Source organism: Chroicocephalus ridibundus, chromosome 3 (genome assembly GCF_963924245.1).
Source record: "Chroicocephalus ridibundus chromosome 3, bChrRid1.1, whole genome shotgun sequence".
NCBI classification, from domain to species: Eukaryota; Metazoa; Chordata; class Aves; order Charadriiformes; family Laridae; genus Chroicocephalus; species Chroicocephalus ridibundus.
This window is the reverse complement of record NC_086286.1, coordinates 85,229,256-85,253,684: the sequence shown is the minus strand read 5'-3', so window position 1 is coordinate 85,253,684 and position 24,429 is coordinate 85,229,256. Positions and strand designations below refer to the sequence as shown.

General features: G+C 37.3%; 1 protein-coding gene across 14 annotated transcripts in view; it reads left to right on the top strand.

Moving 5' to 3' along the window:
* The window catches only part of KLHL32 (kelch like family member 32), a 130,837-nt gene that overhangs the window by 26,096 nt on the left and 80,312 nt on the right, over window positions 1-24,429 (top strand). For 12 of the 14 annotated variants that reach the window (XR_010070388.1, XR_010070387.1, XM_063329929.1 and 9 more), the window contains 2 exons: window positions 6,407-6,495; window positions 10,113-10,293. Coding sequence is in view for 10 of the 14 variants with exons in the window: in XM_063329929.1 (XP_063185999.1) it covers window positions 6,473-6,495; window positions 10,113-10,293 (204 nt within the window). In the remaining 4 variants the exon portion in view is untranslated. The remainder of the gene's footprint in view (window positions 1-6,406; window positions 6,496-10,112; window positions 10,294-24,429) is intronic. The other 2 variants (XM_063329928.1, XM_063329927.1) reach the window with 1 other exon arrangement.

Here is a 24,429-nt window from a genome sequence, read left to right as displayed (position 1 = left end):
GGGAAGGGCAGACTCTCACTTCTCCCACAGCAGCAGTGTGTTATCTACAACTGTGGAGGCAGCTGAGAGGGCAGGAGATGGATGGAAAGAGCAGCCCAGCCCAGGGGAAGAGGATCCTCCTCTGTAAACTGCTGAAGCCAATGACCAATGATTTCTTGCCAGTATCAGGAATAGAGTGGCCAGCAGGACTAGGGAATTGATCACCCCCCTCTACTCGGCACTGGTGGGGCCCCAACTCGAATACTGTGCTCGGTTTTGGTTCCCTCACTACAAGAAAGACAATGACGTGCTGGAGCGTGTCCAGAGAAGGGCAACGAAGCTGGTGAGGGGTCTGGAGCACAAGTCTTATGAGGAGCAGCTGAGGGAACTGGGGTTGTTCAGCCTGGAGAAAGGGAGGCTGAGGGGAGACCTTATCGCTCTCTACAGCTACCTGAAAGGAGGGTGTAGGGAGGTGGGGATCAGTCTCTTCTCCCAAGTAACAAGCAATAAGACAAGAGGAAACAGCCTCAAGTTGTTCCAGAGGAGGTTCAGACTGGATATTAGAAAAATGTCTTCACAGAAAGGGTTATCAAGCATTGGAACAGGCTGCCCAGGGAAGTGGTGGAATTGCCATCCCTGGAGGTATTTAAAGGACGAGTAGACATGGTGCTTAGGGTGCTTTATGGTGCTTTAGTGGTGGTTTTGTCAGAGTTAGGTTGATGGTTGGACTTGATGGTCTTAAATGTCCCTTCCAACCTAGGCAGTTCTATGATCTGTACAGCTCCATTGAAATGGAACTTTCTGACTTCTATATAGGCAATAGACCCTTTGCTTTCCCCTAAACCCAGGCTGGGCTCTGGGATTGGGAAAGGATTGAGCGCCCTGTGGGGAAGGGGGATAGTTCAGTAACTGCTGCCTAAGATGTAACTGTAAAGAAGAGAGAACTCATTTCTTGTCAAACACTATTTTATTTTTGTATTGAGAACACATTTAAAATCAGGATTTTCAGATCACTTAATTTCTGACTTACTAACAAAAATAACGCTTGTGTTACGTTCTATAAATGAGTTCACATTGAGGTTGATTGTAACTCAGTTCCTATTTTCATAAACCAAAAATGAAAATCACTGATGAAACTGCCAAAGTGATATTTATTTTATATAAGCCTGAGTTATGTAGAAAAGCTGCATGTTTTCAGGCATTATTAATAGACTGTAGTTTCCATTATGAATATATATTTTTACTAGTTTGCAAGACTAGATTAGAGGGGAAAAAATGTTTCTTAGGCACCAAATCTAAAATACAGAGCCTGCTTATGCATGGAATTAGTTCTGTGATGATCTGGACTATGGCTTAAGTCCCTCTGCAAAATTTGATATGTGAGATGGAAAATAAGCTTATTACCTGGGGGAGAATAATAGTGAATATTGTGGCATTGAAGCTATTTTCAGTAGTAAACTAGACTAAATGTGAGTTTTGTTTTGATTTCCAATACCCACCCCCCAATCTAATACATACTCTGTTGGTGTGTACTTTCAAGAATTAATCAGAAATTCTTTTTTGCAATTCATTTCTAAATAATGCAAGGGAAAAAACCTGCAGAATTATGAGAAAAGGTGTAACTGAAATTCTCTCAATGCCTCATATGCATTCTGTGTAAACTTTGAATGCGGTATTGGTTCCTCAAGATTAAACCAACTTAAATGATGAGAGCTTTTTCTGAAAAAGGACACATGCATTCTGCCAGTAAATACTTTTTGGAAAGAAACTGCTTTGTCTGGTAATTACAAAACAATATTATAATCAAATAAATTAAAGGAAGAAATAGTGGTTGCTTAAATTCTATTTTTTAGTAATCTTTGAACAAATAATTCTTGAACTACGCTGCTAATTTAGATTAGAGAAGACGCATAACATAGAGTGGGACAGTGCTTCAAGATTTCCTGAATAAGTGCTTTTTTACTGTGCTGCATCATAAGACTGGAAAGACTGACTTTTCATGAGGCTGCCGCAGAACAAACGCTATTTTGATATATTAATTGGACGTAATAATTTGCACGGACAGTGATCTCTTTTGAATTGCTTATTTTTGAAATCCTTAGATATATTGTTTTTTTCGTGGGAAAACTACTGGTCTCCCCTCATCCTCCCCCAAATTATTGTTATATTGTTTCAGCACTAACCGGATCATTACTAGGTTTTTTTGTTTGCCCTTTTCTAGGATGTGGACAAACTAATGAAGCAATAAGAAAATAAAAGTTAGTTGTAAAATATAATGAGATCACTGGTTACTGATCTTTATCGTAAACTTGTAAGAAGAAGAAATAGTATGGGAAAATGTTTTATGCCAAATTTAGCGTGTATCGCAAACCTAAAATCTAGTGAGTGTTTTCTGTTTGGCCTATATTTTTCCTGTTAATCTCCAGCACAATGGAGTATTTCACTAGAACAGAAGGATTTAGCTGGAATTAAAGTTTTTCCATTTAAACCAAAAGTCTTATCCTTAAATTTATAAATTAATCTTTTAAACCGATTTAATTACTTAAAGTAGTTAACTAGAAAGACAATAGTATGTCTTAAACATTCTAAAGCAAAGAGTTTCCTTATGTACCAATGAAAGTTAGTTTACATAAAGATGGATCCAGCTATCTGAAACATAAAGAAGTTCTTGGTACAAAGGATTTCGGAACTGTCCTGGCACAGCACATCCACGCAACAGGTGGAAGTGCCTTTTTTTTTTTTTTAAAATTCTTTTAATAAGAGTAAATAAATACATCAATTTCCAATTATTGAAAATTTTGAGCTGCATTAAGTAATTCAATATTGCTAAACAAAATCAGTGCAGTATTGATTAAATGATTTACACATTCTTGTAATATTCTTATATATGTGATGTAGATTTAAAAATAAAAAGCGAAGCAGTTAGGAGAAGAAAGGGCATATGATAAAACTTAGGAAAGATCAATTTGTCAGGGCAAACCATTGAACTCAGTATGGGACTGTTTGGATGTTTTGTTAATTCTTTGAAACATATGCCTTAATCATTTTATAAGGAACACTTTTCCATCCAGGTCCTTCTCCTGTTTGCTTTCACTGCTGCTTGCAGTTTTTTTGTGGGCCAGAGAGTTTGGACCTCTTAAAAAGGTCAGAGGAAGCTTGTGTTTCTTCCTTACCAGTCTTTGACTGGCATAGGATTTCCTAGTTGCAGCCAGCAACATCAGGACTGTTGGCCGTTTCTTGTCTTAAAAAAAATTGGCAGATTGGAGAAGACAAGGCAGAAAAATGGATTAAAGTTTCCTACGCACGTTTATAAAATGTGAATTGGGCTTTACTGGTTTCAGGGGAGTTCATTATTACAAGAATACGTCTTTCTACAGTGCCGTAATGAGTAGGAAGGAGGGTGGGCCTGCTGAAATTCAGGGTGATTTGATTGAGAAGTTTAACAGTTTATTGACCTGTATTTCTGGTAGTGCTGACTCTGGATCATGAGAGGGACAGAAGTAGAGAGAAAGTCCTTACTGGTCTGTGTGCACGCAAGGGCCCAGTTAGGCCCGTGTTTTGAGGTGCCTCTGGATCTGATTGCAGAATGGCGTGAAATAAAGTCCAACAATGTGGAGAAAACCAAGGCAGCATATCCTAGATATCTTTTGCAGACCTTGATGAAAACCCCCTTGAAAATGCTATCAAGCTGTTTGATTTTTTTTTTTTTTTCCTATTCTGAAACTTGAATTCCTAGGAGAAGAATGGCTTTTTCACCTTCATTCTTCAGAAAGTGTTAAGTTCTGATCCCCTGAGACTGAAAAAAGTAACTTTGTTCAGACGTGACATCTGGGTGGATTGCTTTAGACTTAGACAGTGGCTAGAAAACTAATAAGCTATGTTCTTGGTTCTTATGCAGGTGTCTTGTATACATATATTTTTATATATGTATATACCATATTTTATATATTATGTATTTTATCAGAATATCTGATAAGTATATCTGCATGGACTTGATTATTGTAAAAGTTCTCATTTGCTTTAGCTGAATGCTCAGGCACCTCCTTAAGTAATATTCCTGTTTTCTGTTTGTAATGCATTGGTTTATGATAGAAGGAATTCTGCATGTCTGAGGTGCATTGCTTCTGGCCTCTGTCTCTCCAAACAGCAGAGTTCAAACCTTTGATTTTGATGTCCATATTCACAACTGTGGTGGAGTAAGGAATTTTTTGTTTAGAATTCTTTGTTGCCAGTATGAGTAATGCTGGGATTTATATGGATGTTGTAGTGGTGTAATAGTTATGGATTAGCAGTTCTGACATAGGACAGAGGCCATTTAAGGACCTAGTTAAAACTTTTGTATATACCAGTCAAGTTAACTGTTGAGTCTCTCCTTTTGATACTAATAAATGCAGAGTCTGAACTAGAAGCCCGTTCCAACCACTGAAATGTTGCATAGCTCCCTGTATACAATAGCAGGTACATTGATCAGGAAATATGTTTGCTTCATTAGTTGCCAGCATCTGGACCATTAACTTAATATGCTGTGTTTTTCCATCTCTTGAAGGATAAAGTGACTTGTCCTAATATAACTAGAAACCGAGTTGATGGCGAGAGTGAAATGTTCTGAAACCATCATTGGGAAGGACTGCATAACAACTTGCTGAGCATCCAGCTGAATCATGGGCATAAGTTCTCAATGACCTCACCCACTTGCTCAGCATTATGGCCTTTTGGGAAAAGGGGGAAAATATGAAAACATTTCCATTCTTCAAATTTTGCTGAACTGTAACACTTCATTGTCACTGAGTTACGTTAAATGATCCACGTATGGTTTAAATAAGCAGCCAGAGTAGTGTACAAACACACAGTTCTCTCTGAACTGCGTGGCTGTAACTCCTTCTGTGCTTTGGAGTAAGGACTTGAGATCTACAAGGAATTCTCAGGAGCATTTCTTCTATTGTCTTCAAGAAAATCCAGCTAAACAAAGTTAACAGCCTCCAAAATTCCAAACTCTTACACAGTTCTACTTGGTCCTTCCACTGCTGTGGTGCAGATGATAGCAGTTGCAGAAAGGTAGATGTCACTGTGCCTCTCTGGCAAGTAGGAACTGTAATTTTGTCTGTAGTGTGAAGAACTGTAAATCAGGAGAACAGGAAAATGATTAATTGTCCTTTCTTGCAGGTTGCTTGCATGTTTGTTATCTGGGGAATGACCAAGGGCTTAATTCTGCTTTCACATACCCATTGCTGCCTCCCTGAAATTAGTGTAGTGGCTTTCAAAGTAAAACTGCCAGTCAGTGTAAGAGTAAGGGACAAAATTTAGAACAAATTAATATAAGCAAAGAACTGGAGTACTTCTGTTTGTTTAATTAGTAACACTACAAAAAGGTGTTTGTGGTGTTTCAGGACTGATTTCAATAGAAGCCTCTGACAGCACCTGGAATGGGGCATCATTTTAATTGGAGAGCAGAAAAAAAACCCCACTTTTATTACAGATTACTGTTTTTAGAGGGGCACACTGGCAACCAACAGAGATGGAAAAGTTCTGTCACCTTATTCAGTTACTGGGAGATTAGTTTGAGATCTGTAATGGTGGGACAGCTTTTGGGGAATAACTATCTGTTACAACATCCTTTATCCTTTTTGTTACAAAAAGCAACTTTCAGTAGTCATTGAGCAGCTTAGGTTAATTTATACGGTCACTTTAATATTTTGCCTTTTAAGAAAGGTATAGAGTTTATAAATCTGATCATATTGCTTGTATCTACTGTACTGTTTGTATTTGCCAGAATATTTGTTTATATTCAGGTTGACAGTGGTACTTGGTCATAGCAGTGATTAATCAATCAAGAATGTTGCTCTGGGGGAAGCGGGAGCTGCCTTTTGGGTTATGCAGTAAACCTCTCCCCTCTGCCCTGACAAATTGAGTCTCTAGGAAAAATTAATATAGTCAAAGCATGAGTTCAGGTAAGGCAAAGCTTTTATAACCTGGACAGGCCTGTGAGATTACACTGTGAAAGATGTAAAGTTTTTTTTATAGCTGTATGTTATTGAAGGAAGTAAGCAAACACCAGTAGACGCTGCTGGCCTACTCTTCAAATTGGGGATTTTTAGGAAGATAGTTCCCTTGCCCTCTTCCACCCTGTTGAAATAATATATGTCCCTGAGTTAGCAGAAAGGAGGCATGCCTCAAGGGCAGTAGATACAGGAAGTACAGATTATGGGATGGGAATTTCTAGAAAAGACTAGAGGAAAGACCCCTTTTGGGCTATACTCAATCTGGCCAATAAAATTTCATGTGCGCTTAATCTATGTGGTATGTCTTTCGGCAATAGAAGAATTGAAGAAAGTTGCTTTTGAATTACACATCCTGAAAGTATTGATCTTTAAGGCTAAGACTGTGTGTGCTTTGAATTTTAATGTTCCTCTCCTTTCTCTCTTTCTAGCTGGAATGTATGCTGCTTTCTCTACGGGACTATAAGCTTTGATATTCAGAAGAGCAAAACTGAAAGATGCCATCTGAGAGGTGCCTGAGGTACAGTACTTGGTAGCATGTATGAAATCATTCACATTTAGGATGATGTTTACCAAAGCATCAGTCAACAGATAGTAGGAAAGTGAAATTATTATTCTGGTATTATTTCATACATACCCATGTTATTATCTGCAAAATATTGCCTTCTTGTTGCCACTTATTATAGAAATGTTTAGGTTGGAAAAGACCTTTCAGATCATCAACTCCAACCTAGCACTGCCAAGTCTACCACTAAGCCATGTCCCTAAGCACCACATCTGCACGTGTTTTAAATAATGCCAGGGATGGTGACTCACCCATTTCCCTGGGCAGCGTGTTCCAATGCTTGATAACCCTTTCTGTGAAGACATCTTTCTAATATCCGATCTAAACCTTCCCCAGTGCAACTTGAGGCTATTTCCTCTTGTCCTTGCTTGCTACCTGGGGGAAGAGACCAACACCCACCTCCCTACACCCTCCTTTCAGGTAGTTGTAGAGACCGATAAGGTCTCCCCTCAGCCTCCTTTTCTCCAGGCTGAACAATCCCAGCTCCCTCAGCTGCTCCTCATAAGGCTTGTGCTCCAGACCCCTCACCAGCTTCGTTGCCCTTCTCTGGACACGCTCCAGCACCTCGTTGTCTGTCTTGTAGTGAGGGAACCAAGACTGAACACTGTATTCGAGTTGGGGCCTCACCAGTGCTGAGTAGAGGGGGATGATCAATTCCCTAGTCCTGCTGGCCACAATATTCCTGATACAGGCTAGGATCCTATTGGCCTTCTTGGCCAGCTGGACACACTGCTGGCTCATATTCAGTCCTCTGCCAGCACCCCCAGGTCCTCTTCTGCTGGGCAGCTCTCCAGCCGCTCTTCCCCAAGCCTGTAGAGCTGCATGGGGTTGTTGTGACCCAAGTGCAGGACCCGGCACTTGGCCTTGTTGAACTTCATACCGTTGGCCTTGGCCCATCGATCCAGCTTGTCTAGATCATTCTTCCAGTTCTTTGAAATGCCTTCAAAGCATTGTCTCCAATGTCATCTTCCTGCCTTCTAGAGTCTCACGTTCTATCTCTTTCCCTCTGATAGAGTCTTGATCATCTATATGTACTTGCCAGTCCAGCCTTTCTTATTTATTCATGTTTTCTATTGTCTCATCAGAGAATTTGATATTTATAATTATTTTCTGGGAGCACTTTGAGACAGAACACTCAGCAGAATTTATTAACCTAGTTGCTTTTCTACAGAACTTTGCACTAGTCTGGTACGCTGGTAGTTGTTTTGTTTTACAGAGTAGTCAACACTCATGGGCTGATCTGAGAGCTCAGAGATCTACCTGTTATTACTGGGGCATCATATCATTCCTGTTCTATTCCTCCTTCTTGAGGAATAGATTCCTCAAGATTCCAGCAGAAGAGAATCAGGAATTCCTTGCATTTTATAGCTACTGAGTATATCAACTGACAAATATCACTACAAAGTGGCCATGTTGTGTTTCATGAATCAGTGCTTTTTCATTCATAAATTCCAGTTAAGTTGCCTTGCATCTATATATGTTCTTCATATGTTGTTAACACAAGAGTTACAGGCAATTGATTTTTTTATTTTGGTCATTGAATTGAAAAAAGGATTATGACAGAGCTCAGTTTAAAACCACAGATGCCTTACTTTCTGTGTGTGTATATATATAAAAAAATATATATTTTTTTATATATATAAAAAAAAATCCCCACAAAAATTACCTTTGTGCCTTGTTCCTCTGATCTGTTTTCTGTTGAATGCAATAGTCCTTTTCTTGTGGAAAATCACCTCTGGATGTTTGTGAGAAAAGCAAAAGGAACGAAGGGCTTGGGTCACAATATTGGAGGGAAGCTAATAAAAACAGGAATCAAGAGAAACCAGCTCTAGGTATAACTAGCTTATTGTACTTGCACAAGTTATTGTCTTTTTTTTTTTGTTTTCTTAATGTTCTCAGTTCCCTTAGGAAAAAAAAAAAACGACAAAATGCACTAAAAATCTGCCCCGAACTCCCCATGTTCTTCTCGGTTTTTAAGGGGGAACCAGAGTGAGCAGACTGTATCCTGCAGTTCTCCAGGAATCAGTAATAAAACTGGTGGTTAGCCTTTGATTTCAGATTCGTTATTGCTGTTGATGAAGGTTGGAGAAAAAAAATAAAGTTTTATTAGTTTGTCTTTTTTTTTTTTTTAATATAGCAAGTTAAACCTGTAGCATTGCCTGCCAAAACCAATACATCTTGGTTTGATTTAGTCACTTTGCTATAGAAATTGCAGAAGGGACATAATTGTTAGAAATAATTCCCTTGTATTTTAACAAGTTACATATCTTGATAATTGTCCATTAGAGTATTAGTGGGGTTTCACAAACAGAACAGCTGAAAGAAAAAGTGTCATTTGAATGAATCATTTTAAAATGTATATAGGGTATGTCCTTGTGTGAAACCTAAACTATTAATGAGGGGGTGAAATTCAGATACAGGTTATTCCTGTGTAACTCCACTTTGTCCATCCTTCTTCTAGAAGTAATGTATTAGCTCTTGTCTTTTTAAAAGATGAGCTCTTGACTTTTTTTAAAAGAGCAACTGGTTTGCAGGGCAGGTCTGCGTTACTTTATGGATGCCCAAGGTGCAGGATTGTGGGATATGCAGGATAGAGAGCTTGTGCTGACTGGGAAGGAAAATGTAGCACACAGAGCTGCTGCATAGCATGTATGTGGAGTGAATTACATGATAGTAGTGGAAAGACTATAGCTTGTTTACCCCTTAATAAAAAAAATAAATTTAAAAATATGCCTTTGCTTTGATTTACTCCTGAATGACTCTCTGTAAATTCACCTTCTATAAAGACCTTGATTCTCAGGCAATATAAATTGGGGTAGTCACAGATTTTAAATAAATGCATTGTTTTGTGCCAAAGAGGATTTGCAGATTTTTTTTTTCTTTGTTTTTGTTTGCATCTACAGCTATATTGTCACTTCCTTCTGCTGTAGCAAAGGAAACTGCAATCAGACAATCCTAGGCTAGCTGACATGGAAATCTTGTATTCATACGAGGTGATATTCAGATGTGGTGGAAGACCTCAGCATTTTAAAAACAACCAAACCCCAGAACCCTTCATAAATGTGAATGACCTGAAATGGTCTGCAAACATTCAGTAATGCAGTATCAGGCCACCTAAGACGACAAGTGTTTGTTCTTCTTAGTAGGACTCGTTATGTACATATGTACGTACATACATACATACATATTCCTTTCCACTAATGCTTCAGTTTGAGCCACTTAAAGTTTGCTGTCACTCCATTGACCTAGGCCCTTTATTCTTCTCACTTAATTCTAAAATTATTCTGAATTAATCCTCTGAGTCCAGCTGATTTCCAGTGCAGCACATGAAAATCAGAACAGTTGAGAGTTTTAAATTTGAGTATATAATCAAGCTTCATAACGCGTTGTTATACTGAGCTGTTCTTGTGATGTCTACACCATATAAACATTTTTGCCTGACAAGGTTTGTGACTTTTTCTTCTTTCCAAGAATTATCAATCTTGTCTTAGAAAAAGTTCTTCTATATTTCTGACAAAATCTGCTTGTTTCCTACATTTTTTGGACAAAATCTTTCCCCTTTCCCCTCTCAGTGTTCAGGAAATGCTGACAGGTCAGAGGCTTTGTCAGTCCAGCTCCCATAACGATGCTGTCCTGGCAGCCCTGAACCAACAAAGAAGTGATGGCGTACTTTGCGATATCACCCTTATTGCTGAAGAGCAGAAATTCCATGCACATAAAGCAGTCTTGGCAGCATGCAGTGACTACTTCCGAGTAAGTCCAAAGATTTTTTTCTTTTCTTATAATAATATTAAAAATTACCCTGGGGGTGGGTGTGTGGGGGGATGGTTATAGATATCATACTGAACAAGCTTTAAATTTGAGCCTATAGAAAATTCAGGATTATTGCACATTCACTAGAGTATGCAACATTAAATATCCACATACATGTCACAGGAAAGAAATGTTAAGAACATAATTAATTTTTTTTTATCATTATTTATGATTAGTCTTCTCACCCCTGCAATAGTGATAGGCAGTATACATCTTTCTATGGATCTTATGCCCCGGTAAAGTCAGAAAGTAGGAGATTTTTTCTGTAGAATGCAGACTTTTGAGACAGTTGTGATTAGAGCATGGAAGGATGGGGAGAGAGAACGTAAATATTAATAAATGCAACTTAAGCCAGCTTGAAAGTGGATTTTTATAGGGATGTAAATGGTTGCTCTCAAAGAGGAGGCCATAGTAATTTTTAAAGCATAAGAAAACTTATTTTCAGAAACAAGTGTTTCCAAAATGTAAAGATTAAAAGTTACCCCAGGAAATCTAATTCAGACACTCAGCATGGAAAATTGAAGCCAGGTGCTACAATTAGAGCAACTGAAAAATTGAGTTCTCTAATAGGAAGAACATTCTTCATAGGAAGCAATTCTACTAACCTTCATTATAATGTACCTGTTCAAAATGTTGGACTGTAGCTGTTTAGTTGACTGGTGGATTTAAGTATGAGTCATCCTGTTGTTATTCAGAGACTGAAGCTGAAATTAATTTAAAGATCTGTTTTCTGTAACAAAGTAAGTTTATTTAATATTTTACCTGTGCCATAATTTAGTACTATGAACTTCTTTATGGTGACCTTTTTGTTTTGTTGTAATAGTAATACAGTGAATCACAACTGTTCTTAATTACCTGAGCAGAATTTTTATGTTCCTGTCAAGTGCTTTCTCTTTTGGTTAGAATTGAGACTTAATTTATTCTATGTGTTTAAGAAATATTGTTAACCTTGATGTTACTTTCACTGTGATGATATTGAGCCAATTGATTGCTCATTTTGTTGAGATTGTCTGCATGCTTATGTGTTCTGCTACTGCCGACTTTGTACTGCCATAGCTGCTAATGTTGCTTTGTCATGATGCCCTGGCCAACACAGGTTGCTTAGCACTTTTTTTCCTTTTGCCCCAGTGCACAGAGAGGGATTTAGGAGCTCTCTAGCTCTAGCAAGTGCTATATATACTTGTTGATGATAGATATACTGCAGGGCTGCTGTTCTGGCTTGATTGAAATATTTTAATAAGCTGCCATATCATTCTTCTGCACCTGTGACATACATTCCTTCCAGAGCTCATTGTACCCTGCGCATAGAAACATCATAGTGTGGGCAGCTGTACCCAGTGTTCGAGCAGCGTGGTAGGAACAGCTTCTACCTTGGTCACTTATTGATCAACCTGGGGATGTGGGGCACTGTGACTCACCCTGTTATTTCCAATTGAGTTGCTTGGTATTTGCTGGACAGTTATTGCAAATTAAAATCTTAATGCCCTGTGGAAAAGGGAAAAAACAGTTTTACAATAGGTCATATTGTTAATTGACAAGTAATTTTTTTTTCTATTAAAAAAAATACTGTGAGACTGATCTGTGCAGCATTTAGTAATTTGATCTACCTCAAAATTGTTATAATTTGGTAGGACATATTCTTCAGACTTCAGGTATTGGCTATAAATATGGAACTCGTGCTTTCTGAAATCAGTCAAACAGTTTCTATTAATAAAGGGCAAAAAGCTTTTTTAGAAAATTGTGAAATGAGATTTATGTTCTGTAGGAAGATGGCAAAAAAGTTACTATATGCTGTGTTTCTAATTCTAATAATTCAGAAAAAGCAAGAGTTGATTAAAAAGTAATAATGTTTTGTATTTAAACTGAGATGATTAATGGTTTTATATCTAGGGGGATTTTGCCTAACTTGCGCTACCCGAGTATTCATTTTCTAAGACTTAGGGGAATGACACCAAGCCTCATTCAGAGCCAGCGAAGGCATTTCCAGAGGATGATAGAGGAGTATAGAAGATATATTTAGAATGAAGTAAATGACCATCTGGAAGTGCCAGATCTCTCTTCACTGGTCATAAAGACTAGACTCACATGCTTCAAGCTTAGCTCTTAGTATTATATAAGATGATTTCTACCCTTAGTTTTTCCTGGATTTTCTTGGAGGAATTCTTGGACGAACCTTGCCAATTTTCTAACCCTGAAGTCATCTATGAAGAAGTCATTGCCATGGGAAATTTACCTTTCACTAATTTTTGCAAGATGTAAGTGTAGGACTGCAGTGGACTGGATTTTGGGAACATCAGATGTTGGAGTTGCCTTGGATAAAACTGAGATGACAACACTATACATCAGTGTGAGACAAAGAACTCGCCTACTGTAGCTTCTGGTTTCTATGGCTCATAGATTTGATTAATATAGCAGCCTACCTTCAGCTCTGTCTGGAGAGGCTGTCATCCAGTTCTTACGATCTCCCAGATTACTCCAGAAATATGTTCAATTCTACACAGGGTTCTATCAGAATGAATCAGCATGATTTTTTTTGTTGTTGTCGTGTTTTTTTTTGTTACTCTTGAAAACCGCTTGTACAAGGGACTGGGTATTTGCTTTCTGCAGAGCCCTTTTACGGTTTTCTACATGTTCTGTGTCTATTTTGATTTTGATGGAGCTACTTCTGAAATTGTAGTGTTTTCTTAATGAGAATAACAGGTCAGCTGAGCAGCATATTTTTTTCAAATTGCCACTTGCTTATTTCTTTTACTGCAAAGAAAAGTTTAGTAATACTTCAGAAGGATAACTAAATATGTGTCATATTACAGACTGAGGGAATCGGAGCCATCGTATGTGGAAGAGTGGAGAAGGTCAAACAGAGGTTGCCTTATCAGTTTTTCTTTGGGGTTGCAGTCTGGAGTAAAATCTTCATTTGTTTTTCGAAGACAAGCCAGAGATCTGAGCTTCAGGAAAATACTAAGGGCCAGCCTTCTAGGGTAACAGCCATCCCTTCTTCCAGTTGGTATGGTTAGTCTTACAGTTCCAGCTGTGCTGAAACACTGGAATTTAAATCCTAAGCATAGCACCTGATTTGGGAGCTTGTTACATTTGTACACCAAAATGCCGTGCTTGTTTTCTTTAAGAAAAAAAAAAACCTTGGGAAACTGCATAGAAAGACTGCATTAAAAATACAGACTTAAATCGCAAGATTAGACACGTGAAAATTAGGGTTTTCAATTTGTTTTTTGTTCAGTGTCTCCTGAAGGACCTCTTATTTCAAAATGAGCTACAGAATACAATCAATAGTAAGCTCCATTCCATAAAAGACTCATAGAAAGAGTAGTAAACATATGTATTTTTATGAATTCTTTTTAAAGCGACAAACAACATTTTAGGCAAACTTTTCCGTATGACATGCTGTAATTTGCTATTTTTCTCAGTCAATTGCAGTGAGACAAGGCAGTTGATTTAGTGAGTATGTGTGCATTGTGATAGCTCTAGCAGGCTAAGTGATTTCCAATTAAAAGATTCTTCTTCTTCTTCCCGCCCCCCCCACCCCCCCGGAGCAAAATGAAATGTTACTGCATGACTTCATTAGTAGGCATTTACAGTGTTGGCAGCTGGTTATATAACCTCAAGATTTTCTTGTACAAAATGCATTGGTTTTCCAGTCTGAACAACTCCTCCTCCCTTATTTTTCATTTGCGTGGGTTCATAGTCACCGGACTTTGATCTTCCTCAAAAAAAAAAAAAAAAAGGTAGATTTTCCATGTAATCTGTAATCAGTAATATTCAGATTTTTTTCCGCAATGAGCATGTTCAGTTCTTAGAAGAACCTTTCTTCTCTGAAATGAGCTAGTACATATTAATTTTGCATGCAGACTTTGTACTTATAACTGTCACAGTTGATTCTTAAGCAGTTTATTTGCAGGGTGTTTTTGTGCTGTCTTTCCTCCCTGTCAACTGATAATTTCTTTGTGTATACACAACATTGCTGATTTTTCATATTTTGCAATATATTGCATTGTTTCTTGATAAGGTTAGAGAATTATTTTTTATAAACAAATCCCTGAGGTATGAAAGACTGAATGATGCAAATAGCTTTTGGGGCCTTGTTCCGTGAATCATAAAGAGGAAAAGGCTCTCCCTAACGTGGCTTAAGGATAGATCTAAGGACCTAGTTCAGAGAAATCAGAATTACCTGCTGCTTGTGTCGTATAATGTGGTTTTGCTTTTCAGTATTTTACCATTGATGTGCGTGTACCAAATGAACGGTATTTTCCCTGCTATTGTACCCTGGAAATGATGCTACTTAGAAATTGTCTCTCCAGATAATATTTTAAAATGTTAGTTCTTTCCATTGGACCAAATCAACTCTATTCTAGTAACATCTAGTCATTACTGAGACTTTTGTGCCAAAAGACGCTCTTACTCTCACTTGTAGCTTCCTGTGTAGGTTGAGAAATAGTTCATTTCTTGTCTTTGCTGTACTAATTAATGTTGTCCGTGCCGTTCTCTGTTATCAATGCCATAACTCAGAAGCAGTTCCCAATCGCCCTACAAAACTTCAGAACAAGATACAGTATTCTCATTTACTGTCACACCACCAGTTTTCTTGTCTAAGAACCTTGATAAAGATGCGTCTTTTAAAAATGTTTGATACTGAGATAAAACTATTTTCTCCCCTTCTTAACCGTCTTTTGAATCTCTTGTGTTCTGGGTTTTGGTCCCCCCCCCCCATTCTTCCTATGTAAGTATACTAACTGCAAACTTGGGAAGGAATATGGTCTTAGTAGTGGTTCCAGGCTTGCAATTATTGACCGTGTAATGTTCACTACCATACAATGATGCTGTAAGAAATCTAAGGGGTATTTCAGCATACTGACTAACTGTTTAGTACTATATATATTAGTACTATATTTTAATGTGGCCCAATACACATGGTTCTGGGTGATTCCAACAACGCAGAAGATTTTTGAAGATTCATAGTAGCGTCTGGTGTTGTGAATGTGTTGCTTATACGCCCCTGGTTGAGAAATAAGAACTCAATGCTGATTGCTTCTCATTGGAAAAAAAAATTGCCTAAAATAAGAGGAGGCCTAGAAAAAATACGAGGGTTTTCTGAAAAATTGTCCTCCTTGCATAATATAAAGTTTTAAACAGAAATAGAGGGTTTTTACTAAATATTTAGCAATCCCATTACAGTTGAATGTCAAGGAAACAGCACACTCCTTCACTTCTTAAAATATTGTTTGATATAGGCATTGTCAATAGCTTTACTAAGTTTAATCAAACTGTTGGAAGTAATGTAGCATGGGCAGTTGTGAAGTGGCTTGTTGTATAAAAGCCTTTCTAATGTTTAACTGAACAAACGTTTTTACTTCTGAAATATACACAAAAATGGCTTGCAAATGTTTTAAAGCTTTCTAAATAAATATTTTAATATTCTTTCAAAGTGGACAAAGTAAGGGAGTCTGCCTGGGTTACTTTACTTTGTTCATCCTTATCTTTGCAATTAATGTTTTTTTTATTCTGTGAGGCTCTGAAGCAATTTTCCTTTGCTGCAGACAGAATTCCCACAGCAATATGTGTGCTATCAAAAACACTTACAAGAATCTGGTCTTTTCTGAATTTTGTTTTCAAATTCCCAGCAGTTGTTATGCTGTCAGTGTAAATATGTTTCTGTTGCAATTCTCAGAGTATGTAAATGAATTAATTGCAATTCTGCCACTGCTGGATGATAGACAATATGGTGTCTGATTCTCTGAGTTATTTTCTTGATTATTTTTTTCTTTTTCTTTTTTGAAGTCCCTCTATGGCAAGTGAATGCACCATGTGTAAGTATGGCAGAATCAGCTCTGCGGTTAGTGAGATAGGTCATAGGAGACTGTGGCTCATTGTCTCTAATTAAATTAGTGTTATAACAACAAGTGGTGTTTGATTACTATTTAGTTGAAGCATTTTCTCAGTTTAAAAGCAGGACGGAAAGGAGTCATTGCAGCCGTGTTGCTGTAATTGCCAGTTTTCTTTGCCATCTGTTTTTGCTTTCTCCAGGCTACCTCAGTTTGATTTTGCAGTGCTGCTATAGCAAATGTTCTGAAGCTGGGCTGGGCTCAGCTGCAATTTCTGTGTTGCTAAGTGTCTGCCCATGGAAAGCCAATTTCTTGGGGCAGGCCTGTGGTAGAGAAGTGTTTTGCACCTGTTTTCTCCTATATGTAGTCTGGTGAAGTCTTATATTTTAGAACATTGTTGGATGCAGTAGACACTTCTATATTTTGCAGTATCCATCAGTATCATCCTACACAACCTCAGGAGAAATTACTCTGTGGGCGTAGTGAAGCTGAAAACACCTTCTTACTCCAACCACCTGAATGAATTATTTGGGCAGCGTGTCACTTCTAGCTTCAGTGAGTAGGACTCACATACCATTTTAATAACGTGAAAAGTATCCAAAGACAGAGGCAAGACTGCTGAAGAGCTAAAAACATGATCTATGTGTTGCACTTTTACATATAGCTAGTGTTAGGATGTTTTAACACTATTGAAATAACTATTTTTCTTTTGGATGCTCCCTCAGGGTTTCTTGCGCTCCCCTTCATTTGTAAAAGAAGCCCATCACGATGCACGTACTCTTGACTCTTGCATTGCATCTCATTCTTGTTGGAAGTTTTAGAGGAAGTCTCTTTCTTTAAACAAATTCTTCAGTTGCTTCATTGCCAACAGTGCCATTTTTTTACACCCTGCTAACAACTTCCTCTTAGTAGATTGAACTGTGATGTTGGCTAGTTGCATTTACATCATTGTAGGCCTTCATCTGGTAAAAGCCTGGATTTAAGCAGTGGAACCTCTATGTTCGACTGTCCTGGGCATCTTTGTAAAATGCTGCTGGTTACTTATCTTCAGTAGGAGTTAATCTGCCTAAGTCAACCTGTTTTCAAACTGAGACATCTAAAACCTCTCTAATTCTCAATCCATTCTTACTGGATGACCTAATGTGCAAGTGACAAATTAATTAAACTGCTTTTCTATCTACTACTTAATAGGTAGTGCCTCAAAAGAGGTAGATGCCCTTAACAGCATTGGATGAGAACGTAAGAATGGCCACATTGTGGTGGATCATTGACTAGTTGCTTTAACAGTAGCTGTTTGTGATACCTGGATAAAAAGAGTAAAACCAGGCTAAATGTATGTGGTATGTCCCTGAGAATTCCCCAGATGGTTTCAGCTCAGGGGCATTTCCTGAGCAGGGTGAGATTCCTGTCCATTCAGCAATACTAAATAGGTCTCTCACCCAAGCTTTTACCCTCTTTCTCATTGAACCTGTGTAAGATTTCTCATCCACTGTGTGCTCTAACAAGGTGGCCCACTGCCTGTTGAGTGAACAACTACTTTTTGTTTGTTCTGAATCTGACTTCCAACAGTTTCACTTGATTCCTTCTGCTTCTTTTATTGGAAAAGACAAGAAACCATCAATTCCTATGGATTCTTCTCATGGCACTCAATCATCTGCTTTCCAGGTTGTAAATTTATTCAGATGCTACTGAAATGGAAGCTATTCCATATGCTTGATGATGCTTTTTGTCCTTCTCTGAAGCTTTTACAGCTCTAGTATGTCTTTTGTGAGATGAGGATGAGAGAATTGCATGCAGCAGTAGGCAAAGCATAGGTTTCTGCATGGGCATAGGATTGGTTTCTGTTTTGTTCTCTCTTGCCTAGCAATTTTTAAGCTTTGATTTTTTTTTTTTTTTTTTTTTTTACTATTGCTGAGCACTGAATTTTAGGGCACCTTATGAAATGCCCATCTGCCTTTTCAGAAGCTCTTATACCTGGCACTTAAGTATCTACCTTGCCAGAGGTAGATTTCAACCTAGAAGGAGTAGGTGTCAAGCCTGTAGCATTTATGGGAATAATTAAACTGATGTCATCGTGGTCTGTTAGTTTGGAGGGGGTTTGTTGGACAAGAAGGAAGAGCCAAAGGATAAATGAGCATAGTAAAATGTAGACTACTAAAAATAAAACGAAGAGATGATTTTATAGAGGCATTTGTTCCAGAGGAGATAGCTGATGGAGGGCAGAGCTCAGCTGATGATGAAAGCTACTGTGACAAATGACTGCAATATTAACACAAGCTTGGTTAGTCAAGTCATTCTTCTTTTATTTAGCAAATTGTTAGTGTTTAATTACTTTTGTAGGTTTTATCAGTAAGAGGATGTGGAAAACCAAACAAAAATGGTCAGTGAGCTGGTTTTATTCTTTGGCCTTTGTATAAAATAATTTTATAAATCCGTTTGTGGGAATAAAGGGTACTTCTTTACCAAAATCATGCTATAATCTTAATGGGAAGTAGGATTTATAATCATAATGGAAAATAGGATTGTTTTAAAAGATATAAAGGGTATCTAATTCAAACCCTCAAAAAATGGGCCAGATATGAAAAGTATCTAGTACAAACCTTCATAAAATGAACCATTTCAGATTTCAACATTTCAAATTTCAACATTAGGCTTCTTGCGTAACAAGTATGCTTTTGCAGCTAAGCTGCAGAATAGTTGTCGTAGTTTACTATTGGTTGAAACATTTGGGTGTCGGTATAGTGCATCCCACTATAAATGGCTTCTTAAGAAGCTAATTGTAATAATAACTAAGATTGTGTTATTCCACAAGATTAGGCCTTGCTGTACAGCTATTTAGTTATAGCCTTTATGCACTGAGGTGTGAAACTTGTCTTGATGGTATTGTTTGAAGTATACTTTTAAAAATAAGCCCCTTAAAGGTGTCAGTTTTGAGCATGGCTTTTCCTGCAAAAAGAAATCACAAGAGGTTTTGCCTCCCTGAATGAAACATATTGTGGTAGTTAAAGTGCTAGTTCAAGAGCTAACTGACTTTTATTCCAGTTTTATTTTGGGCTTGCTTTTGATATGACTTGCTAAAATCATCAAAGGACGTGAACAATAGGCTTATGCACTCACTGGGAAGCATTAAACCAATTTAAGCCAAAATTTGCAAATGTGACTCATACTTTTCTGTGCTTGACTGGAGATGCTGGGGAAAAAAAAAAATCTGGTTTTTGTTATGCTGCTCCCTTTATATTACAAAAGGCAGGCCTGTTTAAGAGTGACTGTTGTTAGGACAGACTGTACATTACTGTGGATTTATGCAGTGCTTTGCATGGCAGTGTCCTTGCAATTCAGTTTTCTTGCTTCTGCCACAATGAAAACATTAATTTTGGTATTTGGAACCACCTATGACGACTCATTTATTTTGAAATATGGCAACTAATAAGGTTAATGTAGCTGTAGTAGTTCACTGTTAATTTTTTTTTTTTTATTCTGGTATGGGGTTGCACATGAAAATTGTAGAATTATGTTGTTTCTACGGCACAGCTTAGACTGCTTCTGAATGTAGGTCTTTTCAGTGATGATGCAGCAACTCATTATGAGTAGTACCGCTACAATCTATCCTTTTCCTTGTGTCTTAAATTGTGCTTGTGCATCTAAGCAGAAATTTGGGAAAGACACATTACGCTGACTATTAAACTCTGACTATCAAATTGATGCAGGTTCAGCCAAGAATGTAACTTGTTAGCAGCAAATGCTTATATTGTTTTTTTTTATTTTGACTGGGAGTGAAGACCTTGTGCATTATTACAACCAAGAAAATGACTTTGTTCTTGCCAGGTTACTCCCAAAAAAATGTGCACCATACAAACACGAAAAAATATCACATCTTTAGGTCCTCTAAAGAGTAGGGTAGCTCTCTACTTCAGTTTTCATTACTTATTTCTAAAGATACTAAGAAGGTGATATCTTTTTGTATTAACAGTGCAATGCGTCAAGTGCATTGCATGTATCATTGATTTGGTAAGTTCTTAGGGGCTGTGTAATCACGTATCACTGTCTGACACTGATGTACTAAAAGAAACACCAAAGGTTCAGTGGAATTTGCTTTGCTAACATAACATATGCAACTTTGGTACTGTGCATAAAATTGTGTGTTTTGCTGCTCAGTTTTTCTTTTATTTCTTCTCCTTTCTTTAACTATATACTCCCTTAAACTATGAATGATAGCTGACCTTTTCATTTTACAGGATTCATTTTAGTTGCATGGCAAATGCTTAAAAAACAATATTTAGGTAGATTTTATTGAGCAGATGAATTACTGCAGGCTCAGTTATCAGTGATTGATGTTATGTGACATTTTCTCTGGGAATTTATATAGAACTTTTTCAGAAGAATCATATAATGAGCCTCTTAATCATATTTCATGCAGTTGATATTGATGGATATGTTTTTCAGTGTGCAAGGGACTCCAGAGGACATGGCTGATGATTGATTGAGGATAGACAGGCTTCAATTGGGAGGAAAACAAAGGAAAATATAACTTGCTGGTTATGAGAAGAACAAGCCGCATTTTTACATGCAGTAAGGAAACATTCATATGTTAAATTGGTTATTTGGATAAGTATACGTTACATATCTAGAACTTAGTTGATATTTGATGTGGACATTGCCATCTGTCAAAGCAGTATTTTGACTCCTGTTAATACCTTCTGATTTATTCTGATTTTTTTTTTTTTGGTTGTGATAGGTGAAAACAGCAAAGAAGAAATAATATTGCTTATATAATGAAGGATTAGAACAGGGGAGTTAAGAACACCTAAAGGTTAATTCAGGAGTAGTGCAACAAAGGGGGATTAAACAGATTATGATTTATTTATTTAATATTACTGTTACGCGAACAGTCAGTTGTTATTTTTAGTACAAACTGCAAAGGAGAATGTTTTGGCCTCAAAGTGATTATAGTCCAAATAAATAAGATACCTACAAGTTTGTGTGACCTACGTACAGATAGGCTTAGGTCCCAAATCAGAAAGAACGCACGACTGAACTGCTCCATTGATGCCAGTAAGATTTCTCACAGGCTTAAAATTACACGTGCAATAAAAAAAATCTTGAGACATCACACTATAACGGAGCAGTGTAGGAAATTGAGCCAAGATCTGTGAAGCATTAGTTTACTTTCTTCATAGCTTTTCTGATATGTGAGATGAGAAGTACAATCAATTTCCTGCAAAGAAAAAGATGTGAAACAGGTGAATATAGAAGTAAGTGCATATACTGTGGGAGGTGAATTTGAATAAAACACTGCACTTAATGAAGATGCCTATCTATTTTAAAATAATTTAAAAAACACCCTCAAGCAATATCATTGTGGAATTGTGGAGGCAGAAATTTGAGATGTCAGTTCTGCTCTTCTAAAACAGTAAAACAATACTAATGTTAGTTACTTTAAGAATTTGTTGCAAAAAGATAAAGAGCTAAGGAAAACCTTGGCAATTTAATTGATCAATTCTGTACCAATTAGTTTACTAGAAAGACAGAGTAGATGTTCACTCACTTTCAAAATTGTTGTAGTGTGGTTTTTTTCCAGCTATAAGTATATATAAAGTTTTTTGTTTTCTTCAGACGTGTTTCTGAACTGGGTGGAAAAATGTTACTTAAATAGTTAGCATGACTACCAAACAAGTTGTTGGGTGCACTTTAATTTTTTTCATATAGAGTTCAGCCTCAGTAATAAGAGGCTGAATGGGATGACGTACTTAAGGTTTAATTTATGTTAAGAATGGCAAGAATTTTTTCACATAACATTTGGCCATAATGCTTACAATATAATTGATAATTACTAGGAAAAAGTGGGGTGAGTTGTTAACACAGTGCTCCATACTGATCTAGAGATGAGAAAGCTCACGTGCATTGCACTTAACTCGCTGTTAGTTCATCTTGACTTCCTGGGTGCTCATCTTTTTGAGTGTAATGCAATGAAAGGAACTGCAAGAATGTGAGTTCACGCCATGCCAACTTTCCACTCTCCCTATCTGGTGGTGATTGTGAGGAAGTGCAGCAAATGCTTATGCACTTCACAGTAGAGAACATGTCAGATTTCTGGACACCCACGCAAGAGCAACAGCTGAAGGTAAAGGCAGCTCTTGCACATTAGTTGCAAAAGCTTTCAACTGCCAGTTAGAGTCAAGGATGAAAGGTGACAGGGCAAGGCGAGTGGGAGATGGACTGAGTTGAGATACTTGCATTGAGTTGTGCAAAAAAAGCTTGATCTTGCTGAAACCCTATGAACGTCACGTGAATGCAGCTTTTAATGGAGGTGATTCTGAAGTATCCCAGGACTTTATTACTGTGCTTGCTATCTACTGCTATGTCTGCGGTCGAACAAGAATTTGCATAGGTCGGAGCTATGCATTGGTGGGGAGGTTCAAATGTTTGTTTTGTATTGTAGTGGACTTGGAACTAGGGCTGCTGGTCGTTACCAAAAAATGTTTGAGAAAACAGAGGGAGGAAATTTGGAAATGTAGCTCTTTGGGTTACTATAGATTGCTGTAGTAAGCTCAGCTTACTTTCTGGTTTTTGAAAACTTAGATTTCTTTTGAAAGTTGCATTTAGAGTTGAATAAAAGAAAGATGGATAATGATGAATGTCTTTTCACAATCTGGCTGAGGGAACTTTGAGATATTTTAGAGGTAATTGCTATGCACTGGAACCATGTACTTTACTCCTAGAAGACCCAGGATATTTCTTGGAGGCAGTAATTTAAATGGTCATTTGCTCATCTCCCATTTGGAACATATCAGAAAAGCTGGCTAGGGGCTGATGTGGCTGAAGTAAGGGATGAGCATAAGAAGGTCCAGATAGGCGAACTGAAGGCATTTTGTGTGGATTGAACCTCTCATAATTGGTGATCTGTAACTTTTTTTTTTTTTAAAGACCCAGTCACCTAGGGCTTTTAAACTAGAAATGACTTTACGTGAGTTCGGAGAAGTGAAAGAAAACTCTGGATCTTATAGATAGTAATTTGTCGTAACAAACAAATTTAGAGGTGCAAACACTTCTCAGTTTATTATTGCTGTCATGGTTTGTAGCTTTCATTATAGAAATACTCATCTTCAGAAGTTCCTAAAATGAATACACTGAAAGGACACAGTTCACTCTTATCTCTTCAACTTTCATTATTCAGTTCACTCAACACTTTACTCTTAGGAATAAAATTTTCACCTAAATAGGTGAAATAGACATCTAGGCTAAGCTAAGTGTTTAGGCTTCCTCTACAATTAGAGTAGAAAAGATATTTCATCCCACTAAGTTCTGTAAATTGGTGTCTAAACATGGCTATTTCTGTCTGTTGATTACCCAGAAAATACTTTTACTTCCTATTGCTATACAGCTACCTACCTAACTTCAGATACTGTTATTACAGGCCCTGATGACAGTTTCCTGTCCTTTTCTCTCAAGTTTCCAGGTATTTTACCAATTTCCCTTCTATCCAGTATTTACCCAATGTATCATACTATTGTTCATTTAATGACTTTATTAAACATCTTTTAAATGTTAAACAGGTTTTATGCAGACTTAAATTACAATCCAGTGGTTACCTCGGTGTTCAATTTATTATTTTTTAAATTTTTTTAACTCCCAGCAGAAAGCTTATAAAAGCTCAATAATAAGCATTCCAGTTTGTTTCCCCAAGTCATAGCAGTAAGTTACTTATAATTTTCATCTCTGTATTTTTTTTAACAGCATAACCATTTGTTCTTTTTATATTCATATACTTGTCTACTGAGGCTGATTATGTTTTGATTCTGTTTCTTGCCTTTAAAAGGCCGCTAAGTTCCGTGGAATTCACCAAAAGAGTTTACTTGTGTAAAATATCATACAACTTACTGCTTGTTATGCTTGACATAGCTATAAGATCGGTGTGTAGAAATGAGGACAAGCTCATTACTCTCATGGATATGGAACATCTGAGTAAGTAATAAAATGACTCAAAGGCAAGGAGCAATTTTTTACCTCACCACTGTGACAGTGAGCAATTTGTGTTTTGGAGAATTTGAGTATCATCTTGTGTTTCTGTGACCTTGGTGTCTGTTCTTAAAGTTGCATGTCATGAAGGAGTCTGTATGTGTTGCTGCAGTGCTGCCTGAGTGATAAAATCAACGCATCTAGACTTTTTTTGGTCTCATTTATACTTCTTTTAACAGTAATACAAAATTCTGATTTGGTGGTATTTTATACCCATCTTGCATTT